At 35.2% G+C, this 27,202-nt stretch overlaps 1 protein-coding gene across 5 annotated transcripts in view; it reads left to right on the plus strand.

Moving 5' to 3' along the window:
* Nucleotides 1-3,498: 3,498 nt before the first annotated feature.
* The window catches only part of CENPE (centromere protein E), a 78,090-nt gene continuing 54,386 nt past the window's right edge, over nucleotides 3,499-27,202 (plus strand). For all 5 annotated transcript variants that reach the window (XM_077142654.1, XM_077142655.1, XM_077142657.1 and 2 more), the window contains exons 1-16: nucleotides 3,499-3,616; nucleotides 5,132-5,223; nucleotides 6,781-6,870; nucleotides 6,986-7,104; nucleotides 7,310-7,429; nucleotides 7,850-7,931; nucleotides 8,089-8,156; nucleotides 8,251-8,316; nucleotides 11,865-11,916; nucleotides 15,205-15,292; nucleotides 15,626-15,755; nucleotides 16,800-16,919; nucleotides 18,450-18,608; nucleotides 18,705-18,846; nucleotides 19,538-19,626; nucleotides 20,797-20,964. In XM_077142654.1, coding sequence (XP_076998769.1) covers nucleotides 3,501-3,616; nucleotides 5,132-5,223; nucleotides 6,781-6,870; nucleotides 6,986-7,104; nucleotides 7,310-7,429; nucleotides 7,850-7,931; nucleotides 8,089-8,156; nucleotides 8,251-8,316; nucleotides 11,865-11,916; nucleotides 15,205-15,292; nucleotides 15,626-15,755; nucleotides 16,800-16,919; nucleotides 18,450-18,608; nucleotides 18,705-18,846; nucleotides 19,538-19,626; nucleotides 20,797-20,964 — 1,701 coding nt within the window. In that variant the 5' untranslated portion in view covers nucleotides 3,499-3,500. The remainder of the gene's footprint in view (nucleotides 3,617-5,131; nucleotides 5,224-6,780; nucleotides 6,871-6,985; nucleotides 7,105-7,309; nucleotides 7,430-7,849; nucleotides 7,932-8,088; nucleotides 8,157-8,250; nucleotides 8,317-11,864; nucleotides 11,917-15,204; nucleotides 15,293-15,625; nucleotides 15,756-16,799; nucleotides 16,920-18,449; nucleotides 18,609-18,704; nucleotides 18,847-19,537; nucleotides 19,627-20,796; nucleotides 20,965-27,202) is intronic.

Here is a 27,202-nt window from a genome sequence, read left to right on the forward strand (position 1 = left end):
TAGGGTGGTATATGGGGGAAAATATACCTAATGTAATTATGAACTATAGATAACAGTAATAGTTGAATATTCTTTCATCAATTATAACAAAGATACCACACTAATGCAAAGTGTCAATAATACGGGGTATATGGAAACACTGTAATTTTTACATGACTTTTCTGTAAACCTACAACTTCTCTAATTTAAAAAAAAAGCAATTTTTAAAAAACATTATAAGTGAAAGAAATGTTTAAAAAGCATTTGTAAGTGAAAGAAACTAGACACTAAGTACCACATATATTATGATCCCATTTATGCAAAATGTAAATATAAATACATTTATAGAGACAGAATAAAAGGTCACACAAGTTGCTGCATGAAGGGCAATTTGGATTGGGGATGGGGGCAGGCAAGGGGAGAAACATAGAAATAAATTGGGGATGGTGATATTTTGGGCCAGAAAGATAGCAGAGGTTGTGATAAATGGTCAGATTCTGGAATATTCTGAAGGTAGCCCTGACAGAATTTTCAGGTAAAGTGCATGTAGAGTTTGAGAGAAAAGGAAAAGTCAAGCATGACACCTCAAAGTCTGTGGCCAATGCAACAGGAAGAGTGGACTCGCCTTCAGTGCTGATGGGGAAAACTGCTGACTGAGCAGGTCCCGAGGGAAAGATGACAAATGTAGTAATAGACATTTTAAGTTTGAGAAATCTATTGGATATCCAAGATGGGAGAGATTAAAGCATAAGTTTGCAGATGAGAATGGTTAATTAGAGCTAGGAGAAATGATGATGCAGGACAGAGAGGAAGCAGGAAGTGACGTACTGTGTACACGCATGGAGTGATTGGTTTTCAGAGCTGAGCTGAACTGTTCATCTAGTTACCAACAAGGAAGACAGGGGATATGGCTGCAGTTGCAGCTGGGTGTGTATACAGGTTAGCAGTAGCTGCTAAAAATCTCTTCTGGCTGCTTCTGTTTGCATAGTGAAATAATAAAGAAAGTCTTGTTTAAGGGAATTAATGAATCTCTTTTCTTGCGTAAAACTTTCAATAGTCTACCCCCACCTTTAGAACAACATTAATACATCTTATTACAGCCGGCAAGACCTGACTCCACCCAACTCCCATCTATTATTCAAAATGCTCCAACCAGAGGTGCCCTCCTTCTGTGCCTCAGAAAAGAGATCAACTCATACAAGCCTTAGGGGTTCCTTGTCCCTCTGCCTGGTAAGCCCTTCTCCAATGCTCCCAAGTCTGGCTACTTCTTATCACATAGATCTCACTTCAAAGGTTACCTCCCTAGGCCTTCCTTGACCATCCTATCTAAAATAAAATAGTCCTTCCTCCCATCTTCTTATTTTACTTACATGTTTACTCCGTATTGGCTGCTTCTTCCCGCAAGGATGTTTTTCATAAGAAAATAGCACCTTTACCTCCCCCACTCCCATTACTCGCTTTCTCTGGTGATCCAGCTTTATTTTCCTTCTTGAAGTACAACAGTACTTCATATTCACCATTACCTGATACATCTATTAATTGGTGCATTACCCATCTCCCCTTATAGAATAGTAGCTCTGTGAGAGCAGTTGAGAGCATAGTCTGTACACTGTGGTGCTTCCCAAGCCTAGAATTATATCTGGAACATCATAGGTGTTCAATAAGTATTTCTTGATGTACAAATTTGGAAAATTAAATGAAAGAACGCATGTAGAGCATGCAACAGAGCACCTGGCACATCGCAAACCTCGGTAAATGGGAGCCCCCTCATGATGACCACAAAGACAACCAGCGCCAACAATCAAGACCACTATGAGAGCCTAAGTCCTCCTCTGTGCTCTGGAATGCTTTGCCTCTGAGATACTTTCTTTAATTGCAGGTCCCTTTTTCCCCTTCAAAGCCTCCTTCCTTCAGCCAACCTGTGCAATATGTGCCCACCATAAAAAAAAAAGCTTAAGAAACAGTAGTAAATTAGGATTTAACAAATGATTATGATCACTGACTCATTATACAGATGTTTCTTTTTAGTTTCCAATTGCATTAGAATAGCCAGAAGGAAATACCTGAAATTGTTGAACTGTAATCCAGTAGCCTTGATTTTTAATAATGATTGAATAACTATATAGCTTCTAACATGTGACCCTATGATTGTAAAAATCTTGTGACTGACACTCCCTTTATCTAGTGTATGGGCAGATAAGTAATAAAATAAAGACATGCATGAAAAAAAAATAGTAGGTTGGCAATATGGGGGAAAATACCCCTACATAAACTATGTACAATAAGTACCTAAGTACTACTTTAATAATCTTTCATTAATTGCAACAAATGTAACTACTGTTAAAACATTGTAGTCAGTCCTCCCTCTCCAAAGAAAACTAGGTGTGTCCTGTGTGTCTTACAGAAATTATATATGCATATCATGGCATATAAATGTCCTTTTAAAATATCAAATAGGGGAGTGCACGGGTGGTTCAGTGGTAGAATGCTCATCTTTTATACAGGAGACCCGGGTTCGGTTCCTGGACCATACACCCCCCCCCCCAAAAAAAACAAATCAAATAGGAACATAACTGTATCACAATTTAGATTTATTTCAGTTAATAAAACATCTAGGGTAGCTTTCTAAAGTACACATAAGGAGCTTTATCATTCTTTTTAGGGACTAACAATAGTACTCCATGTAAAGGCTATGTCATTCATTTAACTAATTCCATATTTATGGACATTTAGTGTGTTTCCAGTTACTTACTATTGTAAACCCACTCCTAAAGAATATGTTAGGACTTTACTAGGATACATAAGACCAAAAAAAAAAAAAAAAAACCAAGGACTATTTCTGGCAAAAATTTATTTGGAATCGCATTTCCTTTTCCACTAATGAAAGTTACACCACTTTACCAACTTAACTTTTCCAGTCTTCAGTAATTCTTTTCTCTAACTTAGCCTCTTAGGAACTCACAGTCAATGGAAACAGGAATTAAGAAGATGAAAACAAACAAACAAAAAACCTGAACTAATTCTCTTTCGAAGGGTATAACAAGCTTCTTTCGCTTTGGGGCTAGCCGTGAGAGTTTTAACGGTTGTCGTTTGAAACACAACAAACTGTTAGTGTGGTTCTTTAAACGTCCTAATTCTTTGTTAATTAAGGTAATTATTTCTCTGCCACTTTACTTCTAAAAATCGATCGCAAGTTCTTTAAGGGTAGGGTGGAGGATGACGTTAGTATATGGCGTCTGCACCTCGATTTTTCTTTTTTTAACATAGAATAGCTATTTACAATAGCTGCTCTCCATCGGCTTCTGGAATCCCCTCTGATGCCGCTGAGGTCACGCTCCTCCAGACCCAGACCCTTTAAATCCGTTCCATCAGTGGTGGACGCGCCGCTCGTTTCGTGCAACCCCTACCCCCCCCACCCCCCCGCCGCCCAAATGCTGGTGGAACAGCCCGTGACGTCACGACTCTGGGACTCAATCAGACGCGGCTTCCGGGAAATTTTAAACTTAAAGGCGGGGCAGTTCATGCGCTGGGAATCGCTGACCGTGGAGGATTTCTGCCAGTTTCCTGGGGCCCTTAGCAGGATGGCGGAGGAAAGCGCGGTCGCTGTGTGCGTGCGGGTCCGGCCGCTCAACACTAGGTAGGCTGTATACTGCGGCCTGGTTCCGACTGCGGCTCTCCGCACCCGCCCGGGACCGTAGGCTGAGTCGCCTGGCGTTTCCCATGGCTGCTCCTTCCCGGCTCCGCTGCCTGGCAGTTCGGCCACTTAGATGCTTTGTGCCTCGGCTTCCTCACCTGTAAAAGTGACCGGGAAGGAGCAGAGTGTCTACAGGATACTTTTCAGCGTCTGGATTTTTCTTTAATCGTCTCATTCAGGCTGTCTGATTTTAAAGACCTTAATCCCTCCTTTGCATTGCTTTTCTCGCATCTGCGCCTTCCCCATACTACTCTAATCCCTTGCTATGTCACATCGATAAACCAGATCCTTTCTGGTACTTGTCACAGTAATTTTACACTTACCTGTCTCCCCTCTCTCCTTCTTTACTGTAAACTCTCTGAAGAAAAAACTAGTCTGACTGATCGCATTGTATTCAGTAAGCACTCATTCATTCATTCATTTGACAAATATTTATGCATACTGATTTTTTTTAGTACAGCGTACTGTACTAAACAGCCTCTACCATCGTTGCCCTGTGGAGCTTACATTCCAGTGGGGGAAAACAGAAAATTAAGTAAGTTAAAAATGCAGAATGTTAGTTGGTGTGAGTAAAATGATATAGAGAAAAATAAAGCAGAGCAAGCGAGGGAAATAAATGAATTCCGGTTTTCCTTTTTGTTTTTTTTTTGGGGGGGGTACTTTTTAAAAAAATTTTTTTCCAGTTGTTTCTCTTGTCTCTGGCTCTTGTCCCAGGATGCCAACTCAAAATTTGTGCTTCACAAAACCTTACTGGACACTTCTGGGTGTTTAATAAATGAGGATTTCAAAATGAGGAATTTCTTTTTTAAGAGCTCATTACCTAATGCAGAAGACAGACACATAAAGAAATTATTACAATGTATTGTGACCATTGGTAGGATAGTATCTGGGGAGCTTTTGCTAGGGGAGTCATTAGGCCATCAGAGAGATAACAGTTTGGAGTTGGCCTGGAGTCTGGAAAGTCCTTACTGAATGAAAGAATATGTGGGTTAATGGAAAAGAAGGACAGGGTTTTCCAGGCACTGAAGTGTTGAATCTCATTTTGCGGGGACATTCAGTTATGTTGATTTATGTAGAGTGGAAGATGTATGTGGAGATTTAGAAGAAGATGAGATTGAAAGATGTACATGATCCAGGTCTTGTGTACATGCTAAAGATTTCAAAAGTTTCCAAAAGGTTTTTTGAAGGTTTTAAACAGAAGGGACATGATCAAAGTTCTATTTTGAATTTACCTTTCAGCTAGCAGTAGTGGGGGAGGTGGAGAGTTGGAGTGAAGGGTTTCACAAGGAAACTCCATGAGAGGGCTAGAAGTTGCTAAGGTCCCGTTCAAGCTAGTTAAATATACATTGTATATATCTTTTAAAATACTCTTCATAAGATGAAATGTCATAAATTATTTTTCATACTACATGATTTCTATGACCAATTATACTAAAAGGCAGTGTTTTTATCTTGTAGAGAAGAAGCTATTGGAGACGATACCCAAGTATACTGGAAAACTGACAATAATGCTATTTATCAAGTTGATGGGAGTAAAACCTTCAATTTTGGTAAGCTTGCGATAGCAACAAAGATTAGCTTATTCTTTTCTTTCCTTTTCCTATTAAGAGCACAAAGACATATCTAATACTGGAATGATCATTAAAGGTCAGACTAAGCCTTCTGTAAACTATTTCATTAGAAACTTTAGAAAATGTTCATGTCATATATGATATGTAGGATAATAAATTTATGTTTCAAAACCCAGTTATAGTCATGCTAAGTTGAAACTAACATTTTCTCCTCTTATTCAGTAGAGTATTTGTGGCCTGAAACTCCATAAGCTCAAAGCATGTTGTTAATGTCAAGTCATCTTTAAACTCTTTTCATTTGGTGTATTATTTCTGCAACTATTTACAGTAAAATTCTTTAAAGGATGAATGGTGAAGACATTCCTTCTGTTTCTGTATTACTCTTGAAAAATTCATACCATTCATACTTGCAGAATTTTCATTCATTCATTCATTTACTAAATATTTATGTAGCACCAAATATTTCTTTCAGCTGGAATACAGCAGAAACCCACCCCTGCTTTTGTGAAACTTACGTTATGATGGAAGGAAAGCCATTAAACAAGTAATTATGCTATGATGAGATAAGCTTTGTGGGAGTTTATAATAGGGAATCTAGCTTAAGTTAATTTAGATGTCAGGAAAAGTACCACTTAATGCCGAGACCTGAAGGATAAGTATGAGCTAAAGGCCAAAAGGTTGAATAAGCTTATTTAACCTTTAAGTATATGCTTACAATAATTCTGAGGAAGATATGTCTCCATTTTACAGATTACAGAACTGTAGTAGTTAGGTTCAGATGTCAACTTGACCGGGTGACAGTGCCCTGTTTTTCTGTTGCTGTGGATTTAAATCATCAGCATGTGAAATTCGTCTATGGCTGATTATATTCGAGGTTAGCTAAGGGGAGTGCCTTCTGCAACGAGTGAGGCTTAAAAAGATAGGTCAGAAGAAGAAACAGATGGAGCTCAGTTACAGCCCAGCTCAGAGCTGTCTCAGACCCAGAAGTTTGGAGATGCAGAAAGGAACTGCCCTGGGGAAAGCCCTTTGAACTCAGAAGAAGGGAGAGAAGCCCAGCAGATGTCACCATGTGCCTTCCCAAATTAGTAAATTTGTAACTGAATAAATCTCTTTTATAAAAGCGAATCCATCTCAGTGTATTGCATTCCAGCAGCCTTAGCAAATGAAAGCAGGAACTAAGGCACATAGACATTAACCGCTTTGCTCAATGTCACAAAACTTAGAAGTGGCAGAACCAGGATTTGAGTCTAAGCAGTCCGATTCCAGAGCCCATACTTAATCAGTATGCTCTACTGCCTCTGAAAAGCACATAAGATAGTTGGCTTGTGTGTTTTTTCTGTGTGTGGCCCAACACATTTGACCTAATAGAGAAGTGTATTTTCAGAGGAACAGTAAGTTGAAGAAAATAATGTCTTAAATATTTTATCATACCTATATCATGACAATTTTATTTCTTTGGGTAACTACTCATTCAGAATGGAAACACTGTTGGTTTGTGCATTCTCTGGCTTAACGTCTGTATATATATTTTTTTAGATCGTGTCTTTCACAGTAATGAAACTACTAAAAATGTGTATGAAGAAATAGCGGTACCAATCATAGATTCTGCCATACAAGGCTACAATGGTTTGTATTCCCTGCATGCTGCAGAAACATTTTAGTCTTGTGTATTTTTCAACAAATATTGATAGTTTTACACACTGTATATTCATTTATAATGTATATGTATGTGTGTTTGCAGGTACTATATTTGCCTATGGGCAGACTGCTTCAGGAAAAACATACACTATGATGGGCTCAGAAGATTATTTGGGAGTAATACCCAGGGCAATTCATGACATTTTCCAAAAAATTAAGGAGGTAAATTATTTAGCTTACTATAACCTACTTTTGTTTATTATTGTCAACACCAAACCATAGGACTTTTTAAATTTCTTTTTTTAATTTCTTTTTCTGTTGTACAAAAACAATTTCTTTATCTCTACTGTTAGCACATGAGGATTCAGTATTAAGTTCTCATGATTGTATGTGCTCTAATACTTTTACATATTTTATTTTCTTCCAGTTTCCTGAGAGGGAATTTCTCTTACGTGTGTCTTATATGGAAATCTACAATGAAACCATTACAGATTTACTCTGTGACACTCGAAAAATGAAACCTTTAATAATTCGTGAAGACTACAATGTGAGTAACAGAGTTAAGGCAACTCTAAATTAGACTTATTTATTGAGATTATTGTTCTTTAACAATTTTAATTTTTATAATTTTTAAAATAGCTTTTCTGTGGCTTTCTTTTTTTAAGCATTTATAAAGATCCGTCATTTAAGCAATATGTACAGTTTTAAAATGCTGACAGCTGTAATATATTGGTTTAAGTATCTAAAAGTAGCAAAATGGAAATATGAGGTTAGAATTTTCCATGCTTTAGCACAGGAAGTCATGAGTATTCGTAGATTGGCTTGTTATTTTTCTACATATTGATAGTTCTCATTTTTTACTTCTAACCTCCACAAATGAATTCTGCAATAGTGTACACCTTTTTGAGATGCACATTTTTTGAGGGATTCTGTTTCTGTAATATTCCCACAATTAAATTTGTTCCAGAGAAATGTGTATGTGTCTGATCTCACAGAAGAAGTGGTTAATACATCAGAAATGGCTTTGAAGTGGATCACAAAGGGGGAAAGTAAGACTTCCGGCTTTATTGCTTTAAACCTCTTTGAAAAACTAACTTTTCAACCAAGTGTGTTTTGGCCTTAAATCACGCTTTTACTTTTAAGCTAAAATAAAAGTTTTTCTTTGTATTTTAATATGTGAAGCTGAAATATGACTTGTTTTTACAGAGAACAGACATTATGGAATAACAAAAATGAATCAAAGAAGCAGTCGTTCTCACACCATTTTTAGGATGGTAGGTATTTTATCGCTCTCTCTCTCTTTGTTTTTCTTTGGTCTTTTCAATTAAGAATGCACTCATTTTCCTACACATTGTGTTTTCTATTTAGATTTTGGAAAGTAGAGAGAAGGGTGACCCTTCTAATTGTGAAGGAGCTGTCAAGGTATCCCATTTGGTGAGTATTGATGAAACATGAAAATGTACTGTATAAGCCAAATTAAAATTTAATTCAGCTCTGAATGGTTTAATAAGACTTCTTAACTGATCTAAATAGGAGAAAAGAAGTCTATAAATTGGTAACTTAACCAGTCTTGTCAGTAGCATCAGAATAATCACAGAAATGTTTTAGAAAAAATTCAGAGGCTCTTTCTTTATTGTCAAGGCTAAAATTTAGATGTAGGAACTATAGGTGTTGAGTCTTTTCCTAACCAGTCATGAAGTAGGATTTTTTTTCTGAACACATTTTAGAGTTAAAGTAATCTTAGAATTGGGGGATTTTTTTTTTTTTTTTTTTTTTTTAGCCAATAGAATTTGGACTCACAGAATCAACAAAAGCTTAGGTTGAATGGTTAAAAAATAAATCATATTATTAGTTCTTAAGTACAGTAAGAAAATAGGTGTTGTATTATAAACACACTATTTCAGACTATATAAATCTCTTGAAGCAAAGAGTGATGGTTTCATACATCTCTATAGCCCCAACGCATTGGATGTAGTTTGTGGTCAATAGTTGTTTGTTGAATAAGTGAATATAAGAATTATGCAAACCTTGCTTTTTTTCCATGTAAGTAAACCTCCATTTCGTTCTTACTACAGTATATCATTGCTGTCTCTTTCTCCTTTCTCCCTTCCTACCCCTTATTGTCATCACTCTATTCACCACCTGCAAGGCCTACGTTTTTGATGTGGTATCACTTAAGATTTCCATGATTTGATTTGAAAACCTCAGGGAAAAAGAGATGATAAACCTGTGATATGTTTATTCACTTTCAAATTTTGTAAAATCAGATTCTTATTTAATATCTGATCTGAGCTTTACCTCAGTTTATTTGCTGTAAAAGTCTAAAATTTATTTCAGTAAACGTTCATCTTATTTTAATTCAACCACAACAAAAAATAGTCTACTTCTGCTTTGTTTTCCAACCCTTTGCTGCTATATTCCACTACAATTTTAACTTTTTTCTTAATAATTTAACTTTAATTATTTCAGCATATTCAGTGATCCATTTGGTGATTTTTCTCATAGTCCTTGATGCTTCATCATGTATGAAGCTTAAATATCATCCATCCAGCCAACCAGCCTTCCCAATTACTGAAAGAATATTCTCAGAAAGAAGCTTTCCTTAGAGTCATCTTCTGACTCTGCAGGCAGAATCTGTTCCCTGGGCCTGTGTGGGATGATAATATCCAGGTTTTCTGAGCTCTCTTCCCTCTGTGTCCCTTTCTGTGGCTTCTTTTCTCTCATCCTTTTACCAAAAACTTGAAAGTCTGCAGCCTTTCTTTCTTGAAGTTCTTGCCCTCTGGCATTCTGCCATCATTTACATATTGATGACTGCCAAATATTTATTTTATGTAGATTCTCTGAGTTCTAATATGTCTGTCTAAAGATTGATATAATCCTGTGTCCCACTGTCATCTCAAACTCCATTGTATCTAGACCCAAATTAATTTCTCCTTGCCATAGTGAACTTTTCTTTTTTAAAATAATAACAGTATCATAATTGTCACCTCAGCTGGAAACTGGAAAGTCAATTTTAACTCATCTTTTTCTTTTCCCCTTTGTCCAGTAATTCATCATTTCTTATTTACTTTTGAATATTCCCACAGATGTCATATCCCTTTAGGTTCTCATCTCTCTTGAAATACTACATCAGTCTCCTAAAACCTGACTTCTGAGGCTCTGGTCTTCCTTCTTCAGTCCATTAGGCAGATTGTTAAGACTATCCAAGCACTGCTGTCATTATGACACTTCCCTAGGCAATATCTGACCACTCCTTACCAATCTACGTTTCTACCTGCTACTCCACATGGGCTTCTCTTTTAGACAGATTGCGCCTCTTGGTGTTTTTGAACACTAACATATGTTCCTGTCTTTATACCTTGAGTCACGAGACCTTTGTCACCATTTTGCCCTTTATTATGTATCTAGGTCATCTGTCATAGATACTGTCTAAGAAAAACTAGAACTATTGAAGTGTTTAAAGACGCCAAGTACCTGAGATAGGATTATAGAATAGAATACCTAATTACCTGCCCACATCTGAAAGTCTCCATAGAGAGAAATAAATTACAGCTCTCACTTTATTTTAATGTGTTCAGAATATTTGCTGAGGCTTTACTATGTTTTGAGCAAAGTGCCAGGCTCTGAAATTAAAAAAAAAATAAAGAAATCACCCCTTCACTATGTACTTTCTCCACTCAGCCCAAGCCACCATCTTCTCTCACCTAGATTCCTGTACCAGTCTCCTAACTTGGCTTGCTGCTGCCATTCTTGCCTCTCTCCGATCCATTCTCTCCTCCAGAGACTAGAGTTGATTTTTGAGAAACTTAATTCAAGTTATGGCACTCCCTTGCTTAAAGCCCCCCAATAGCTTCCCCTTGCATTTAGAAAAGCCAGAGTTCTTACCCTTGCTTACAAAACTGTACATAATCCAGCCCCTTCCTTACCTGGTCCTATGCTCCACCTACTCTATTTTTTTTTTAATACATCAAGTTTACTTTTATTTTGTATCCAGCTGTACTGGCTATTCTTTCTATCTGGAGTACATTTTCTCTTAATGTTTGCATGGCTGGCTCCTTCTTTGTCATCAGATTTTTAGTTTAATGAGAGACCTTCCTCTGCCACCCAGTCCAAAGAAACCGCCTGTCCCTCCGTCTTCCCTCATCTAGCACTTATTTAAATTATTTGTGTTTAACACATTATAGTACGTTTCTTGTTTGTCTTTTTCTCTCTTCTCACCAAACTCCTACTCTTTGACACCCACCAATGTAGAATGTACTCTCCACGAGAGCAGAGATCTCATGCGTCTGATTCATTGTTGAACCCGCAGCACTTAGCACAATGCCCTGTGCCTGCTAGGCAGTCTTTTTTTTTTCAGCATTATCTTTTCAAATGAAAGCAAGTTCCAAGCGCTTTTAAGGAGCTTGCACAGTCCAGTTAAGGACACAAAGCACTAACCGAACAGAGTGAGTGCTATAGTAGTCATATATACAAAGAGCTCTAGGACACATTGACAAAGCAGTTCATTGAAGGTGTGAGGGAGAAAGGACAGAGTTGAGAAAGCTACCTTGAGAAGTTAGCATTAGTCCTGGGCCTTGACTTGAATAAAGACTAGGCAGACTAGACCTTCAAGACTATCTAAGCTAAGGCTTGGAGATATAGAGGTGGGTAGGGTTTGTAAGATTAAGTAATGGATACATAGAAGACTAGGACAATGTAAGTGCCAGATTGTGAAGAGTCTTATTCACCATTGTAACGTTTCAGACTTTATGTAGAAAACAGAGAGCCTACTCGGAGAGCATTATGTAGGACATATCATAAAAAAGGAAAAAGATATAGAAAACAGTTTAAGTCCAGGAGGAGGTGGGGGCTAAACAGTGAAATGGGAGACAAGGATACAGATCGGATATTAAGATATACCACGTATTAAAAATATTCTTTCAGAGTTCAAATTGTATTATTTCAAGTTACTCTTCTAAAAGTTTATTTTATTCTACTTACAGAATTTGGTCGATCTTGCAGGCAGTGAAAGGGCTGCTCAAACAGGAGCCGAAGGTAATGAAAATTCAAATGTATTGATCTTAATGTCTTCTGTTCTTTTACAGGTTAAAAAAAATGCTAACAAGAATTTTAGAAACTGATAAAAATTATTACTATTATTTTCTAATGTCATTAACATAAAAAATCTGGGTCTGTGTCTGGCCAGTTATTTACCTAGGTCTATGCAATTGATATAATTGTATAGCTAGAAAACTCATGAGAGTACCATGAAAATGTCTTACCTTTCATAATCAGTAAGGAAATTCACAAGGTAGTTGGGTACACAATTAATACACAAGCATTAAAAACTTCCATAATATAAACAGTAACAATGGATGAAAAGATTCCTTTTACAATAATCACTTAAAATTTATAATATCTGATAGGAAATTTAACAAAAATTGCACAAGACCTATATACAGAAACTTCAAAACAGACCTGAAGGATGCAAATAAATACTTAACAAATGGAAAAAGCATACCAAGGTCTTAAATGTATAGAGTCAAAATCGTAAATAGGCCAGTCCTCTCTATTCCGATTTTTATTAGTAACAGTCTAATAAAAATATCAAGTACATTTTTGTGTGTTTTAAATAGGTGATTTTAAAGTTTACATGTAAAATGAAGGTGATTTTTAATAATTTATATTTAAATATAAACCTAATTAAATATAAATATTTAAATTTATATTAGATATAATGTCATAAAAATAAAAGCAAACAAGTCTAGTAGGGAAGATTCTGAAAAAAAGAACAGTAGGTGGAGATTTAATCATACAAGTTAGCAAAATATAATATCAGTAATTAAAACACTATGATTCTAATGCATAAATAATCAACCCAATAGAACAGAATAGAAATTCCAGAAAGAGTCCACAATACATACAGATTTTAGTATACGATAAATATGGTCCTTCAAATTTGTAAAGATAGATTATTCAGTGAATTGGTAGCCACTTCATATATTTCATATATTTGGCTACCTTAAAATGAAAATTTTCTACATGGCAACAATCACAGTGAGCAAAATCAAAAAGGCAAATGACAGACTGGGAAAATATGCAGCTTATATTTCAGTCAAGGAGCTAATCTCCATAATATGTAATGGGTTCCTATTAAGAAAAACATCAATAACCAACAGAAAACTAGGCAAATGGTATGAATAAATATTCATCGTGCTAAAGTTGTCTAGCTGACATTTCTACTCCTACCATGTACATTAGAGTAACTGTGGGATGAGAGTTCTGTGAAGCAAACCTGAACTCATCTTGTAGCCTGAAGTAAAGCCACTTGGCTGACCCAGGCCTGTATCCACCAAACCAGTCAATCCTGTACTTGTGAAAAAGAAACAAAGACTTATTTTCAGCTGCTTGGTTAAGTAGCAGTACTACAGCAGTAGCTGCCTATATTAGTTTAAGTTGCCAGAATGCAATATACCAAAAATGGAATGTTAAAACCCATTAAAAAGGGAATTTAATAAGTTAGAAATTTACAATTCTAAGACCATAAATATGTCCAAACTAAGGCATCCAGAGAAATATACCTTGGCTCAAGGAAGGCTGATCTGGGAAGGTGTGTGGCCGCTGGTCCTTGTTCCCAGTTCATTGCTTCCAGCCTCTGATGCGAGTGATTTCCTCTCTTAAGTGTCTGCAGGCCTTCACTTAGTTCCTCCAGAATATGACTCTGGGTTCCGGCCTGCTTAGCTTCTCCTGGGAAGGCACATGGCGACTTCTGCTGGGCCCAGCATTTCTAAATATCTGGGTCTCATGTTGGCTGTGCAGCAGTTCTCTAAGTGTCTGCATCTGAGGTTTCTCGAAAATATTTCCCCTTTTAAAGGATTCTAGTAAACTAATCAAGACCTAGCTTGAATAGGTAGAGTCACATCTCCATCTACTTAAAAGTTCGTGCCCATGATTGGGTGCGTCACATCTCCATGGAGATAATTTAATCAGACGTGTTTGCCCTGTGGTATTGAATCGGTATTAAAAGAAATGGCTGCCTTCACGAGATTGGGTCAGAATAAAACATGGCTTTTCTGGGGTACATAATAGTTTCAAAGCAGTATACTGCCTAATGCTCCTATGGAAATAATGTCTCTTCAAAATTATCTATTGTAATATTTTTTGAATAAGTATAAATTGAAAACCTGTATGTTCATTTACAGGGTGGGGCTGGGTAAATAAATTCTGATACATCTATATGATGGAATTCTGTGCTATAGAAAAAGAATGAAGAAGGCCCATATATTCTTTTTCTCTCTTTTTTTTTTTTTTTTTTTAATTTGCATGGGCAGGTACGGGGACTCGAACCCCGGTCTCTGGCATGGCAGGCAAGAACTCTGCCTGCTGAGCCACCACAGCCCGCCCAGGAGGCCCATATTTTACTGATGTGGGAATTTCTCTAAGATGTTGTCATGTGAAAAAAAAGAAAAGCAAAGTGAAGAATAATGTGTATAGTATGCTACTATTTGTGTAAAGCAAGAAGAGGAGAAATAAATATATATGGACTTGTATTTTTAAAATCTATGGAAGAGAGAACTATTAACAGTGTTTTTCTGGTATACGGATGAAACTGAACAGGGACTAGAAGAGGGAAGGAGCATTTTCAGAGTGTACTCTTTTTAACTTTTGGGTATTTAAGCCATGTGAGTATATAAATAATTTGAAAATAAATTAGGAACTAATTAGATGAATCTAAGGTGCCTATATCTGAAAGATTTGGTAAAAAAAAAAAAATGTTCCAACTGAGGGGTTAGAGGGATTCTTTTAGGAAATCGTTTTTTCCCCTCCCTCTTATTTTTCTTTATGGTGCTGTTTTTGAATTCCCCACCTGCGCCCCCTCCCCCCACACACACTTCCCATTTGCCTTTTCTCTTAGGTTAAAACATTTCAGGTTTACTTAGTAAGTGGGAGGATTAGAAAGAGAACTTCTACCAGTGATATTAAAGGTGGGCTTACAGAGACTTTAACATCTGACTCTTTAATTTCTAATTTTTCTCATAGTTTACCTATAAATAAGTTCATCCTCTAGTACAAGGGTCAGTCAGCACTGTTTTGCTATAATGGGCCAGATAGTAAATATTTTAGAGTTTGTGGGTTACCTGTGGTCTTTTTCACATATTCTTCTTTATTTTTTTTTCTTTTGTCTTAACATCCTTCTAAAATCTAAAAAAATATTCTTAGCCTTAGGGCCTTTGGCTAGATTTGACCCATAGGCCTTGTTTGCCAACCCATGATATAGCAGATCAATTTTTTAAAGCACACTTAAAAATGATTTTAGTTTTAACATTTTTTAAATAAATTCAGGTATGAGACTAAAGGAAGGCTGTAACATAAATCGGAGCTTATTTATTTTGGGGCAAGTGATCAAGAAACTTAGTGATGGACAAGTTGGGTAAGTTTATCCCATTATACACTTACCTATTAATGCTTTAATTTTCTGTGTGGTTGAAAATTGTAGTATTTCAGTGACACTATGCTGATTTCTTTCATATATTCAAAAGCTTTTGTGATTTTATGAATGTGTATGGTTTCTTATATATATGAATGACCTACTGAATTTACTTTTTATTTTAAATATTTTTCTGCTAGTATCTGCCTCATGTAACCTGTTAAGAACTAATTATTAAGACTATGGCTAGCTTAAATAGTCTGCATTAAAAATTAATCATTTGAGTTATATAAAAATTACTAATCATTTTTTTCCCCAAACCCATATCTTGCTAAGTGGTTTCATAAATTATCGAGATAGCAAATTAACACGAATTCTCCAGAATTCCTTGGGAGGAAATGCAAAAACACGTATTATCTGCACAATTACTCCAATATCTTTTGATGAAACCCTCAGTACTCTCCAGGTGAGTTTAATTTTTATCTCAACTTAAAATGAGGGAAGAGCAATTAAAAAGTACCTACTACGATTAGACATAGTTGTGTTTTAACTGACATACCCGTTATAATAAAATTGATGTGTTGTGTATTAATAGTAGCCCTTAATTTAATTTTCCCAAACTTCAGTAATTTATATTCCATCTTTACAGTTTTTGCCACATCAAAGTACTATTTTAATGAAATTGACTTGATATTCTCCTCTAAATAGTAGCCTTTTTTTTACTGAACTTATTTTAAAAGGAAGTTATATCACAACTATAAATGAAAAACTAGTATCACTTGTTACAAATAGAAGGTAACCAAAAAATTATGTGTGCATAACAAAATAATTTTTTTGTTTGTGCTAATTATCTATTGACTTGCCAAAATGAGCCTAAAACCTGCATTTTGGGAGTTTGTTTAAAATGGATAAATGAGACATGTCAATAAAATAGCTTTCTTAACCAAGAACTCAGTGTTATTTAATGGCCTTCATGTACCCACTTGAAGTTACTTCTGATAGTCATAGTCTGAGAAACATTGCTTTAAATAGCTGTTGAGCACTGGATCAAGGTACTGTCAGGGATATAAATACAGAAAATAGAATTTTCAGAAAGATAAGACTTGTCAGGTAAGTGGTTAGATTTAAAGTTCAAAGGAAGAAAAGAATGCTTTTAGCTGGAAACACATCTTCAGAGTAAGGAAGCATTTGTGCCAGACCTTGCGGGATAGATGGGATTCCAGTAAGCTAGTCCTATAGGTTCTCTCTTGGCATCTGTCTTCAAAATATTTCTTTGACTCTCTCCAAGACTAGAAGCCAGGGTAAATTACAAAGAATTGCTATAGGGACATAGAATGTGTTCAGTAGTATTATGCTAACTGGGCCAAGTATAGTACTGATTTTTTTTTTTTTTAAGAAATTTAACTTCAAGTAACCTAAATATTATTAATTGTAGTCAATTCTATTGAAACTCACAGTCTCATGGTTTTTTTCCCAGTTTGAAACTCACAGTCTCATTTTTTTTTCTCAGTTTGCCAGCACTGCTAAATATATGAAAAATACTCCTTATGTTAATGAGGTATCAAATGATGAAGCTCTCCTGAAACGATATAGAAAAGAAATCATGGATCTTAAGAAACAATTAGAGGAGGTATGTGTGAACTGTTTACTTTAGTAAAGAATAGGGGCAGATTTATAATTGAGATCTGCCCAAATGTCCAAAGGCTCTTAATTCATGAATATCTCAATTGCTACTGTAAGTTTAAAAGAACTACAACTTATAAATTTTACTTTAATTTATATAAATGGAAAGATTTGCTTTCTCAAGATAATTTCAAGTTTTGGTTTTCATTTCCAGTGGGCATAATTTGAGAGTTCCAAATGAGCCAAACAGAGATACTTTTTAAATATCTTATAATCACTAATATATACAGAATCTGATCAAGACGAAACACTATGTATAGTTACTTAAAACTGTCTATTGTGTTTTTCCTTACCTTGGATTCTTCTTCTAACCATAAAATAGTACTCTAATAATAGGGCATCATTACCTATTATTCTAATTTGTTTGACTACTTTAATCATCATGGTCCATATTTGCAGAAATTTTATATTTTTTATGATCTTTTTAAAAATGAACTAAAATATCAAATGGTACTATTAGAAGATGAGAACATCTCTACTTTGTTGTAGGTATCTGTTTACTTTTATGACTTCTCTTCAATTTTCTATCTACTCTTAGGCAAGTAATAGAATTGTTTTAACAGCATTTCTATAATACATGGCATGTAGAATAGGACATAAGAAGATATCTATATTTTACTTATTATGAATTATAGAAATTATTGATACAGTAGTGTTCTAGTTTGCTAGCTGCCGGAATGCAATATACCAGAAACAGAATGGCTTTTAAAAGGGGGAATTTAATGAGTTGCTAGTTTACACTTCTAAGGCCAAGGAAATGTCCCAATTAAAACAAGTCTATATAGAAATGTCCAATCAAAGGCATCCAGGGAAAGATACCTTGGTTCAAGAAGGCTGATGAAGTTCAGGGTCTCTCTCTCTCAGTGAGAAGGCACATGGCAAACACAGTCAGGGCTTCTCTCTCAGCTGGAAGGGCACATGGCAAACATGGCGTCATCTGCTAGCATCTTCTCCTGGCTTCCTGTTTCATGAAGCTCCCCAGGAGGCATTTTCCTTCTTCATCTCCAAAGGTCACTAGCTGGTGGACTCTCCGCTTCATGGTGCTGCAGCATTCTCTGCTCTCTCTCTGAATCTCTCTCTCCAAAATGTTTCCTCTTTTATAGGACTTCAGAAACTAATCAAGACCCACTCAAATGGGTGGAGACATGTCATCACCTAATCCAGCTTAACAACCACTCTTAACTAAATCACATCAACCAGGGAGATGATCTCATTACGGTTTCAAATATACAGTATTGAATAGGGATTATTCTGCCTTTATGAAATGGGATTTATATTAAAACATGGCTTTTCTTAGGGGACATGCTTCCTTTCAAACCAGCACAGGTAGCTACAAGATTGGTGTTGGAGGTGGCATGTATTTTACTAAAAGAGAATTTAAATTCTTACAGTTCACATACAGATTCAATGTTCTAATTTTCAAGATTTTAGTCTAGCTAAGCATATTATTAAAATAACTCAAAATTACATTCTGTAGGTTTCTTTAGAGACTCGGGCCCAAGCTATGGAAAAAGACCAATTAGCTCAACTATTGGAAGAAAAAGACTTGCTTCAAAAGGTACAGATCGAAAAAATTCAAAACTTAACACGGATGCTGGTGACCTCTTCTTCCCTCACATCACAACAGGAATTAAAGGTAAAATTTTAAAAGATAGTAGGTTAAGCTTGCTATATAGAGACTAGAAGTAGTATTTCTGTCTATATGAAACCATTTTTATTTCTTTCTCTTTAGACTAAAAAAAAACGAAGAGTTACATGGTGCCTTGGAAAAATTAATAAAATGAAGGACTCAAACTATGTTAATGAATTTAATATGACAAATATAACAACAAAAACACCCAAGGCTGCTGTAAGTTTAGGAGAAATCGATGAGTGTGAGTACTTTTTCAGTTGGTACTACTTTTAATTATAAAAGGATCCCTTTAAAGAGAAACTTTATAACTCTGTTAATGTGATGAATGTATTTAAATAAAATGTGTGCAGTTTGGATATGATTATAGTGAAGGGTATAATAAAAAATATGTAACTTTAAGAAAGTAACTATTTAGAAAATTAACTGTTACTGCTAGATCTCTTCAGAATGATGCACTGTAGGTGAAACACAGATAAGATAGATGTTTTAGTGTTTATTTTTGTTCTATTATTCAATTAAGTTAATATCCATATAACATCCTCTTTATACTTTCCTAATCTTGAAATGGTGAAATTAACCCAAGAGTCTGCTTCAGAATTCTATCTCCAACATTATAATCTGTTTTCTAGGGGCATTTTAAAATCTGCTTACAGTGATCGATCTCACATGTAGAACTTGAGCATTTTATCGATATTGTATTAAGGATTCTATATCTTAACACTAATTGCAACCCGTAATCTTAATTCATACAGTAATGTAAATGACCACATCTGTTAATATCTTCTTGGCATTCATGTTCTGAGGAGCACATATTAGCTAATTTGAGCTTATTATTACTTCTGATCAGAGTATTGTTTATTAATCTTGAATTTGACTTTTAGGAAACCTTATAAACATGTTTATGGAAGGATTTCTTTTTCCCCTAATTACAGCTGTCTGCTCAGAATATGATGTTTTCAGTAATACTCTTGACACATTAAGTGAGATAGAGTGGAATCCAGCAACAAAGCTACTAAGTCAGGTAACTTAATGTATTTTACAGACCATCATCTTTTACTCTGTAAAATTCATTTGCTATTGGAGTTTACTGCTATTGCTTATTGGGTCTGACTTACTTTTAATAACACTTTTGGTTCTAGTTGAAACTTCCCCCACTCTTTACATACCTTGATGGTAACTATATGACATCCAGAGGGAGGTTAAAAATTTCATAAAGTAGTGTATGTTAGTGGAAAAGGCTTTGCTTCTACTTCTTTACCAGAATCGGGAATCTACAGTATTTTTCAAGTTTCTGTTTTGACTTGGACAAACCCATGAGCATGAAAAGGCTGATTTTAATATCAAAATTTTTGAACATACAGTAGAAGAACGCTATCAGGGAGGGGTGATGCTACTAAATAACACTGAAAAATAAAGATAAAGTTATTATATATGACCTTATCCAAACTGATTAAGAATACTATAGTAAATACCTAAGTAAGTTTAGATTCCAGGTTTATTTTATAGGCTGTTATGTTCAAAGATTGCTTCTGGGTAATTATTATTGACGTTTGAGTTAATCTCTATAAAATTTTGCAGGTAAAGTATTTATATCCCAAGACATACTCTAGAAGTTTACTGTTACTGTTGTTTTTAAATCCCTGGTGTTAGCCTTTTTTAAAAACATGTAATTTATCTCTTTGTCATAATAACATAGAAAATAGAAATGTTTCTTTTGAATATGGGAAAACATAGCAGCCACTAGAGTTTTAGAAGTCAGTAAATGATACCTCTGTTTTCTTTCCTGAATTCAGGGCCATTTGAGAAACATAACAGGAGTCAGACGGGTGGAGAATTAAATTGTCAGCTTTATTACTGAACAGACTGACCTAGACGAGGGAGCTTGAATTTGTGGCCATATGGGCTTCTCAGCACACACACCCATTCCCAACCCAACCTCAGTTGAACTTTCACACTCAGACACAGGCAAAGTATTTGTTTTAACACCTTTCAAAATAGTTTTCTAAGTTAGCCAGTTTACCAAAATGTAGACTATTTATTTTACTCTGCATCAAGCTAGACCATTAGAAAGATACTGAAGAACAGAAGTCCTAAGTGACCGCAGTTTGGCTAATCCAATTTTAGTTAAGGAAACAAAGAACATTTCATTTGAATTCCTTCTGACCTGAAAATCTGGTTTTGTTTATGGCAGGAAAGTTTAGAAAGTGAATTGACCTCACTTCGTGCTAACTACGATAGTCTGGTATTAGACTATGAACAGCTAAGAAGAGAAAATGAAGAAATGGAATTGAAATTAAAAGAAAAGAATGACTTGGATGAATTTGAGGCCCTAGAAAGAAAAGCTGAAAAAGATCAAGAGGTAAGAGATAAGGAAACTTGAAACTAAATAATACCATACTTTTAAAAGAAGGTGTTTCTTATAAATATGTATAAGATTGTAATATTGAGGATCCAACCATATGTACACACATTTGGAGAATTTAGGAAATATTTAATTCATTAGAAAAATTGTTTTAAATAGTTAAGTCATTTGTTTCACATGTTCTTATGCAGGAAAAGAAGGAATTAAAACTCCTTTGGAAAGATTTAGTGGATGTGCCTATTGGATTTATTTTGAGAAAAGGATTTCTTATTATTTATATAGTATCAATTTTTAATTTATTGAGCATACCAGAAATGCTGCCAGAAGCATGGCTTATTGTGACCAGTATGAATTTTAGTAAAATATTAATGGCTTTAGAAAGTATATTCCTAAATTGTTAGAACATTATTAGAATAGGTGGATAAGCTGCTTTTTTTTTTTGCATATTTTGTTTTCTTTTTCCATATAAGGGAGTTGTAAAAATTAATATTAAATAGTTTTAATGGAATTCTTTTTAAATGCAACTGCTTATTTATCATGATTAGTCAGCAATCCAAAACCCAATCCAAAAATTCATCAAACTTTGGGAACTCTGTAATTGTCAAAAAGAATGAAGTGTTTTCTTGGTACAAGGACCAAATCTTTAACCTAGAGTCCTCAGGATGAAAATTATTTTGCAGAATTTTTTAATGCACGTTCATTTTCTGGAACAAGAATCCAAGGCTGTTGTCAAAAATACGAAGTGATCCATGAACCCCCCTCCAAACCCTCTCCTCCCCCCTAAATAAGAGCCAGTATTGTGGCATAGTTAAAATATAAGTTAATTTGCAGCTGCTTTTCATATTTCTGTATGAATAGCCCAGGGGGACATGACCCTTGTCTCAGTATCATTGTTTAGTTTCTCACCATCTCTTCTCTTTAAAAAGAAAAAAAAAGTATTCTTTGCAAAAGATTTTATTTCCATTTTATCTGCAAATTAAAGTTAATCTTATGTTTCATAGGTTTTCCATCTAGAGAGACAAAAGTCCATAAGTTCCCCCATAGGGTTTTATTTTACTTGTTTTAAAATTTGCATATTATTAGAATGCAAAGTGTCATGAATAAAACTGGATTTTATTGAGAGGAGGCAGTCTACATCCTGGGTAAAACCATGACCTAGAATCAAACTTCCTGGATTTAAATCCCAGTTTTGCCACTTAACTGACTGACTGTGAATCTGTCCCTGATCAGAGACTCTCATCAGTTACAACCAAGGCCTTGAACCTCACAGAACTCACTTCCCGTATACCTCTGCTTGTGAAGTTAGACAAGACGCTTGTCATTGTCCCATCTAATGCCAAAATTTCATCTAATTTATTGTATGCCCATTATAATAAATAGTAATACGATATAAAATTGTTTGAGCTCAAATATGGCAATAATTTCTCTCATTTTTCCCTACATCATTAATATATTCCATTAATAGCAAATTTGAAGCTCAAAATTTGAATGAGTCGAGTCAGCTTTGAAAAAAGATTACAAAATACCACAGAATGTATGACTGGTGTCACATCTCATATTTCTTTTTTAGTCCACAGTTAAGGAAGAAAATTATTCTATTCCCATCATTGTTAATTGGACATAAATTGAGATTCTAAGTTCTTTAAGGTATACCTGATCAGTTATGTAATAAAAACTTACCTTATTTTTTTTTATTAATTAAAAAAAGAATTAACAAAACAATTAGAAATCATTCCAATCTACATGTACAATCAGTAATTCTTAATAACATCACATAGTTGTATATTCATCATTTCTTAGTACATTTGCATCGATTTAGAAAAAGAAATAAAAAGACAACAGAATAAGAATTAAAACAATAATAGAAAGAAAAAAAAACAAAAACAAAAACAAAAAACCTATACCTCACATGCAGCTTCATTCAGTGTTTTAACATAATTGCATTACAATTAGGTAGTATTGTGCTGTCCATTTCTGAGTTTTTATATCCAGTCCCGTTGTACAGTCTGTATCCCTTCAGATCCAATTACCCCTTCTCTTTTTTTTTTTTTTTTTAATTAACGGAAAAAAAGAAATTAACCCAACATTTAGAGATCATACCATTCTACATATGCAATCAGTAATTCTTAACATCATCACATAGATGCATGATCATCATTTCTTAGTACATTTGCATTGGTTTAGAAGAACTAGCAACATAACTGAAAAAGATATAGAATGTTAATATAGAGAAAAAAATAAAAATAATAATAGTAAAATCAAAACAAAACAAAACAAAACAAAACAAAAACCTATAGCTCAGATGCAGCTTCATTCAGTGTTTTAACATGATTACTTTACAATTAGGTATTATTGTGCTGTCCATTTTTGTATCTAGTCCTGTTACACCGTCTGTATCCCTTCAACTCCAATTGCCCATTATCTTACCCTGTTTCTACCTCCTGCTGGACTCTGTTACCAATGACATATTCCAAATTTATTCTCGAATGTCTGTTCACATCAGTGGGACCATACAGTATTTGTCCTTTAGTTTTTGGCTAGACTCACTCAGCATAATGTTCTCTAGGTCCATCCATGTTATTACATGCTTCATAAGTTTATCCTGTCTTAAAGCTGCATAGTATTCCATCGTATGTATATACCACAGTTTGTTTAGCCACTCTTCTGTTGATGGAGATTTCGGCTGTTTCCCTCTCTTTGCAATTGTAAATAACGCTGCTATAAACACTGGTGTGCAAATGTCCGTTTGTGTCTTTGTCCTTAAGTCCTTTGAGTATATTCCCAGCAATGGTATTGCTGGGTCGTATGGCAATTCTATATTCAGCTTTTTGAGGAACCGCCAAACTGCCTTCCACAGTGGTTGCACCATTTGACATTCCCACCAACAGTGGATAAGTGTGCCTCTTTCTCCGCATCCTCTCCAGCACTTGTCATTTTCTGTTTTGTTGATAATGGCCATTCTGGTGGGTGTGAGATGATATCTCATTGTGGTTTTGATTTGCATTTGTCTAATGGCCAGGGACATTGAGCATCTCTTCATGTGCCTTTTGGCCATTTGTATTTCCTCTTCTGATAGGTGTCTGTTCAAGTCTTTTTCCCATTTTGTAATTGGGTTGGCTGTCTTTTTGTTGTTGAGATGAACAATCTCTTTATAAATTCTGGATACTAGACCTTTATCTGATATATCATTTCCAAATATTGTCTCCCATTGTGTAGGCTGTCTTTCTACTTTCTTGATGAAGTTCTTTGATGCACAAAAGTGTTTAATTTTGAGGAGCTCCCATTTATTTATTTCCTTCTTCAGTGCTCTTGCTTTAGGTTTAAGGTCCATAAAACCGCCTCCAGTTGTAAGATCCATAAGATATCTCCCAACATTTTCCTCTAACTGTTTTATGGTCTTAGACCTAATGTTTAGATCTTTGATCCATTTTGAGTTAACTTTTGTATAGGGTGTGAGAGATGGGTCTTCTTTCATTCTTTTGCATATGGATATCCAGTTCTCTAGGCACCATTTATTGAAGAGACTGCTCTGTCCCAGGTGAGTTGGCTTGACTGCCTTATCAAAGATCAAATGTCCATAGATGAGAGGGTCTATATCTGAGCACTCTATTCGATTCCATTGGTCGATATATCTATCTTTATGCCAATACCATGCTGTTTTGACCACTGTGGCTTCATAATATGCCTTAAAGTCAGGCAGCGCGAAACCTCCAGCTTCGTTTTTTTTCCCCAAGATGTTTTTAGCAATTCGGGGCACCCTGCCCTTCCAGATAAATTTGCTTATTGGTTTTTCTATTTCTGAAAAATAAGTTCCTGGGATTTTGATTGGTATTGCATTGAATCTGTAAATCAATTTAGGTAGGATTGACATCTTAACTATATTTAGTCTTCCAATCCATGAACACGGTATGCCCTTCCATCTATTTAGGTCTTCTGTGATTTCTTTTAGCAGTTTTTTGTAGTTTTCTTTATATAGGTTTTTTGTCTCTTTAGTTAAATTTATTCCTAGGTATTTTATTCTTTTAGTTGCAATTGTAAATGGGATTCGTTTCTTGATTTCCCCCTCAGCTTGTTCATTACTAGTGTATAGAAATGCTACAGATTTTTGAATGTTGATCTTGTAACCTGCTACTTTGCTGTACTCGTTTATTAGCTCTAGTAGTTTTGTTGTGGATTTTTCCGGGTTTTCGACGTATAGTATCATATCGTCTGCAAACAGTGATAGTTTTACTTCTTCCTTTCCAATTTTGATGCCTTGTATTTCTTTTTCTTGTCTAATTGCTCTGGCTAGAACCTCCAACACAATGTTGAATAATAGTGGTGATAGTGGACATCCTTGTCTTGTTCCTGATCTTAGGGGGAAAGTTTTCAATTTTTCCCCATTGAGGATGATATTAGCTGTGGGTTTTTCATATATTCCCTCTATCCTTTTAAGGAAGTTCCCTTGTATTCCTATCTTTTGAAGTGTTTTCAACAGGAAAGGATGTTGAATCTTGTCGAATGCCTTCTCTGCATCAATTGAGATGATCATGTGATTTTTCTGCTTTGATTTGTTGATATGGTGTATTACATTAATTGATTTTCTTATGTTGAACCATCCTTGCATACCTGGGATGAATCCTACTTGGTCATGATGTATAATTCTTTTAATGTGTTGTTGGATACGATTTGCTAGAATTTTATTGAGGATTTTTGCATGTATATTCATTAGAGAGATTGGTCTGTAGTTTTCTTTTTTTGTAATATCTTTGCCTGGTTTTGGTATGAGGGTGATGTTGGCTTCATAGAATGAATTAGGCAGTTTTCCCTCCACTTCGATTTTTTTGAAGAGTTTGAGGAGAATTGGTACTAATTCTTTCTGGAACGTTTGGTAGAATTCACATGTGAAGCCATCTGGTCCTGGACTTTTCTTTTTAGGAAGCTTTTGAATGACTAATTCAATTTCTTTACTTGTGATTGGTTTGTTGAGGTCATCTATGTCTTCTTGAGTCAAAGTTGGTTGTTCATGTCTTTCCAGGAACCCGTCCATTTCATCTAAATTGTTGTATTTATTAGCGTAAAGTTGTTCATAGTATCCTGTTATTACCTCCTTTATTTCTGTGAGGTCAGTAGTTATGTCTCCTCTTCCATTTCTGATCTTATTTATTTGTATCCTCTCTCTTCTTCTTTTTGTCAATCTTGATAAGGGCCCATCAATCTTATTGATTTTCTCATAGAACCAACTTCTGGTCTTATTGATTTTCTCTACTGTTTTCATATTTTCAATTTCATTTATTTCTGCTCTGATCTTTGTTATTTCTTTCCTTTTGCTTGCTTTGGGATTAGTTTGCTGTTCTTTCTCCAGTTCTTCCAAGTGAACAGTTAATTCCTGCATTTTTGCCTTTTCTTCTTTTCTGATATAGGCATTTAGGGCAATAAATTTCCCTCTTAGCACTGCCTTTGCTGCATCCCATAAGTTTTGATATGTTGTGTTTTCATTTTCATTTGCCTCGAGGTATTTACTAATTTCTCTTGCAATTTCTTCTTTGACCCACTCGTTGTTTAAGAGTGTGTTGTTGAGCCTCCAGGTATTTGTGAATTTTCTGGCATTCCACCTATTATTGATTTCCAACTTCATTCCTTTATGATCCGAGAAAGTGTTGTGTATGATTTCAATCTTTTTAAATTTGTTAAGACTTGCTTTGTGACCCAGCATATGGTCTATCTTTGAGAATGATCCATGAGCACTTGAGAAAAAGGTGTATCCTGCTGTTGTGGGATGTAATGTCCTATAAATGTCTGTTAAGTCTAGCTCCTTTATAGTAATATTCAGATTCTCTATTTCTTTATTGATCCTCTGTCTGGATGTTCTGTCCATTGATGAGAGTGGGGAATTGAAGTCTCCAACTATTATGGTATTTGTGTCTATTTCCCTTTTCAGTGTTGCAGTGTATTCCTCACGTATTTTGGGGCATTCTGGTTCGGTGCGTAAATATTTATGATTGTTATGTCTTCTTGTTTAATTGTTCCTTTTATTAGTATATAGTGTCCTTCTTTGTCTCTTTTAACAGTTTTACATTTGAAGTCTAACTTGTTGGATATTAGTATAGCCACTCCTGCTATTTTCTGGTTGTTATTTGCATGAAATATCTTTTCCCAACCTTTCACTTTCAACCTATGTTTATCTTTGGGTCTAGGATGTGTTTCCTGTAGACAGCATATAGAAGGATCCTGTTTTTTAATCCATTCTGCCATT

The sequence above is a fragment of the Tamandua tetradactyla genome, chromosome 24 (assembly GCF_023851605.1).
Source record: "Tamandua tetradactyla isolate mTamTet1 chromosome 24, mTamTet1.pri, whole genome shotgun sequence".
Taxonomy (NCBI): Eukaryota; Metazoa; Chordata; class Mammalia; order Pilosa; family Myrmecophagidae; genus Tamandua; species Tamandua tetradactyla.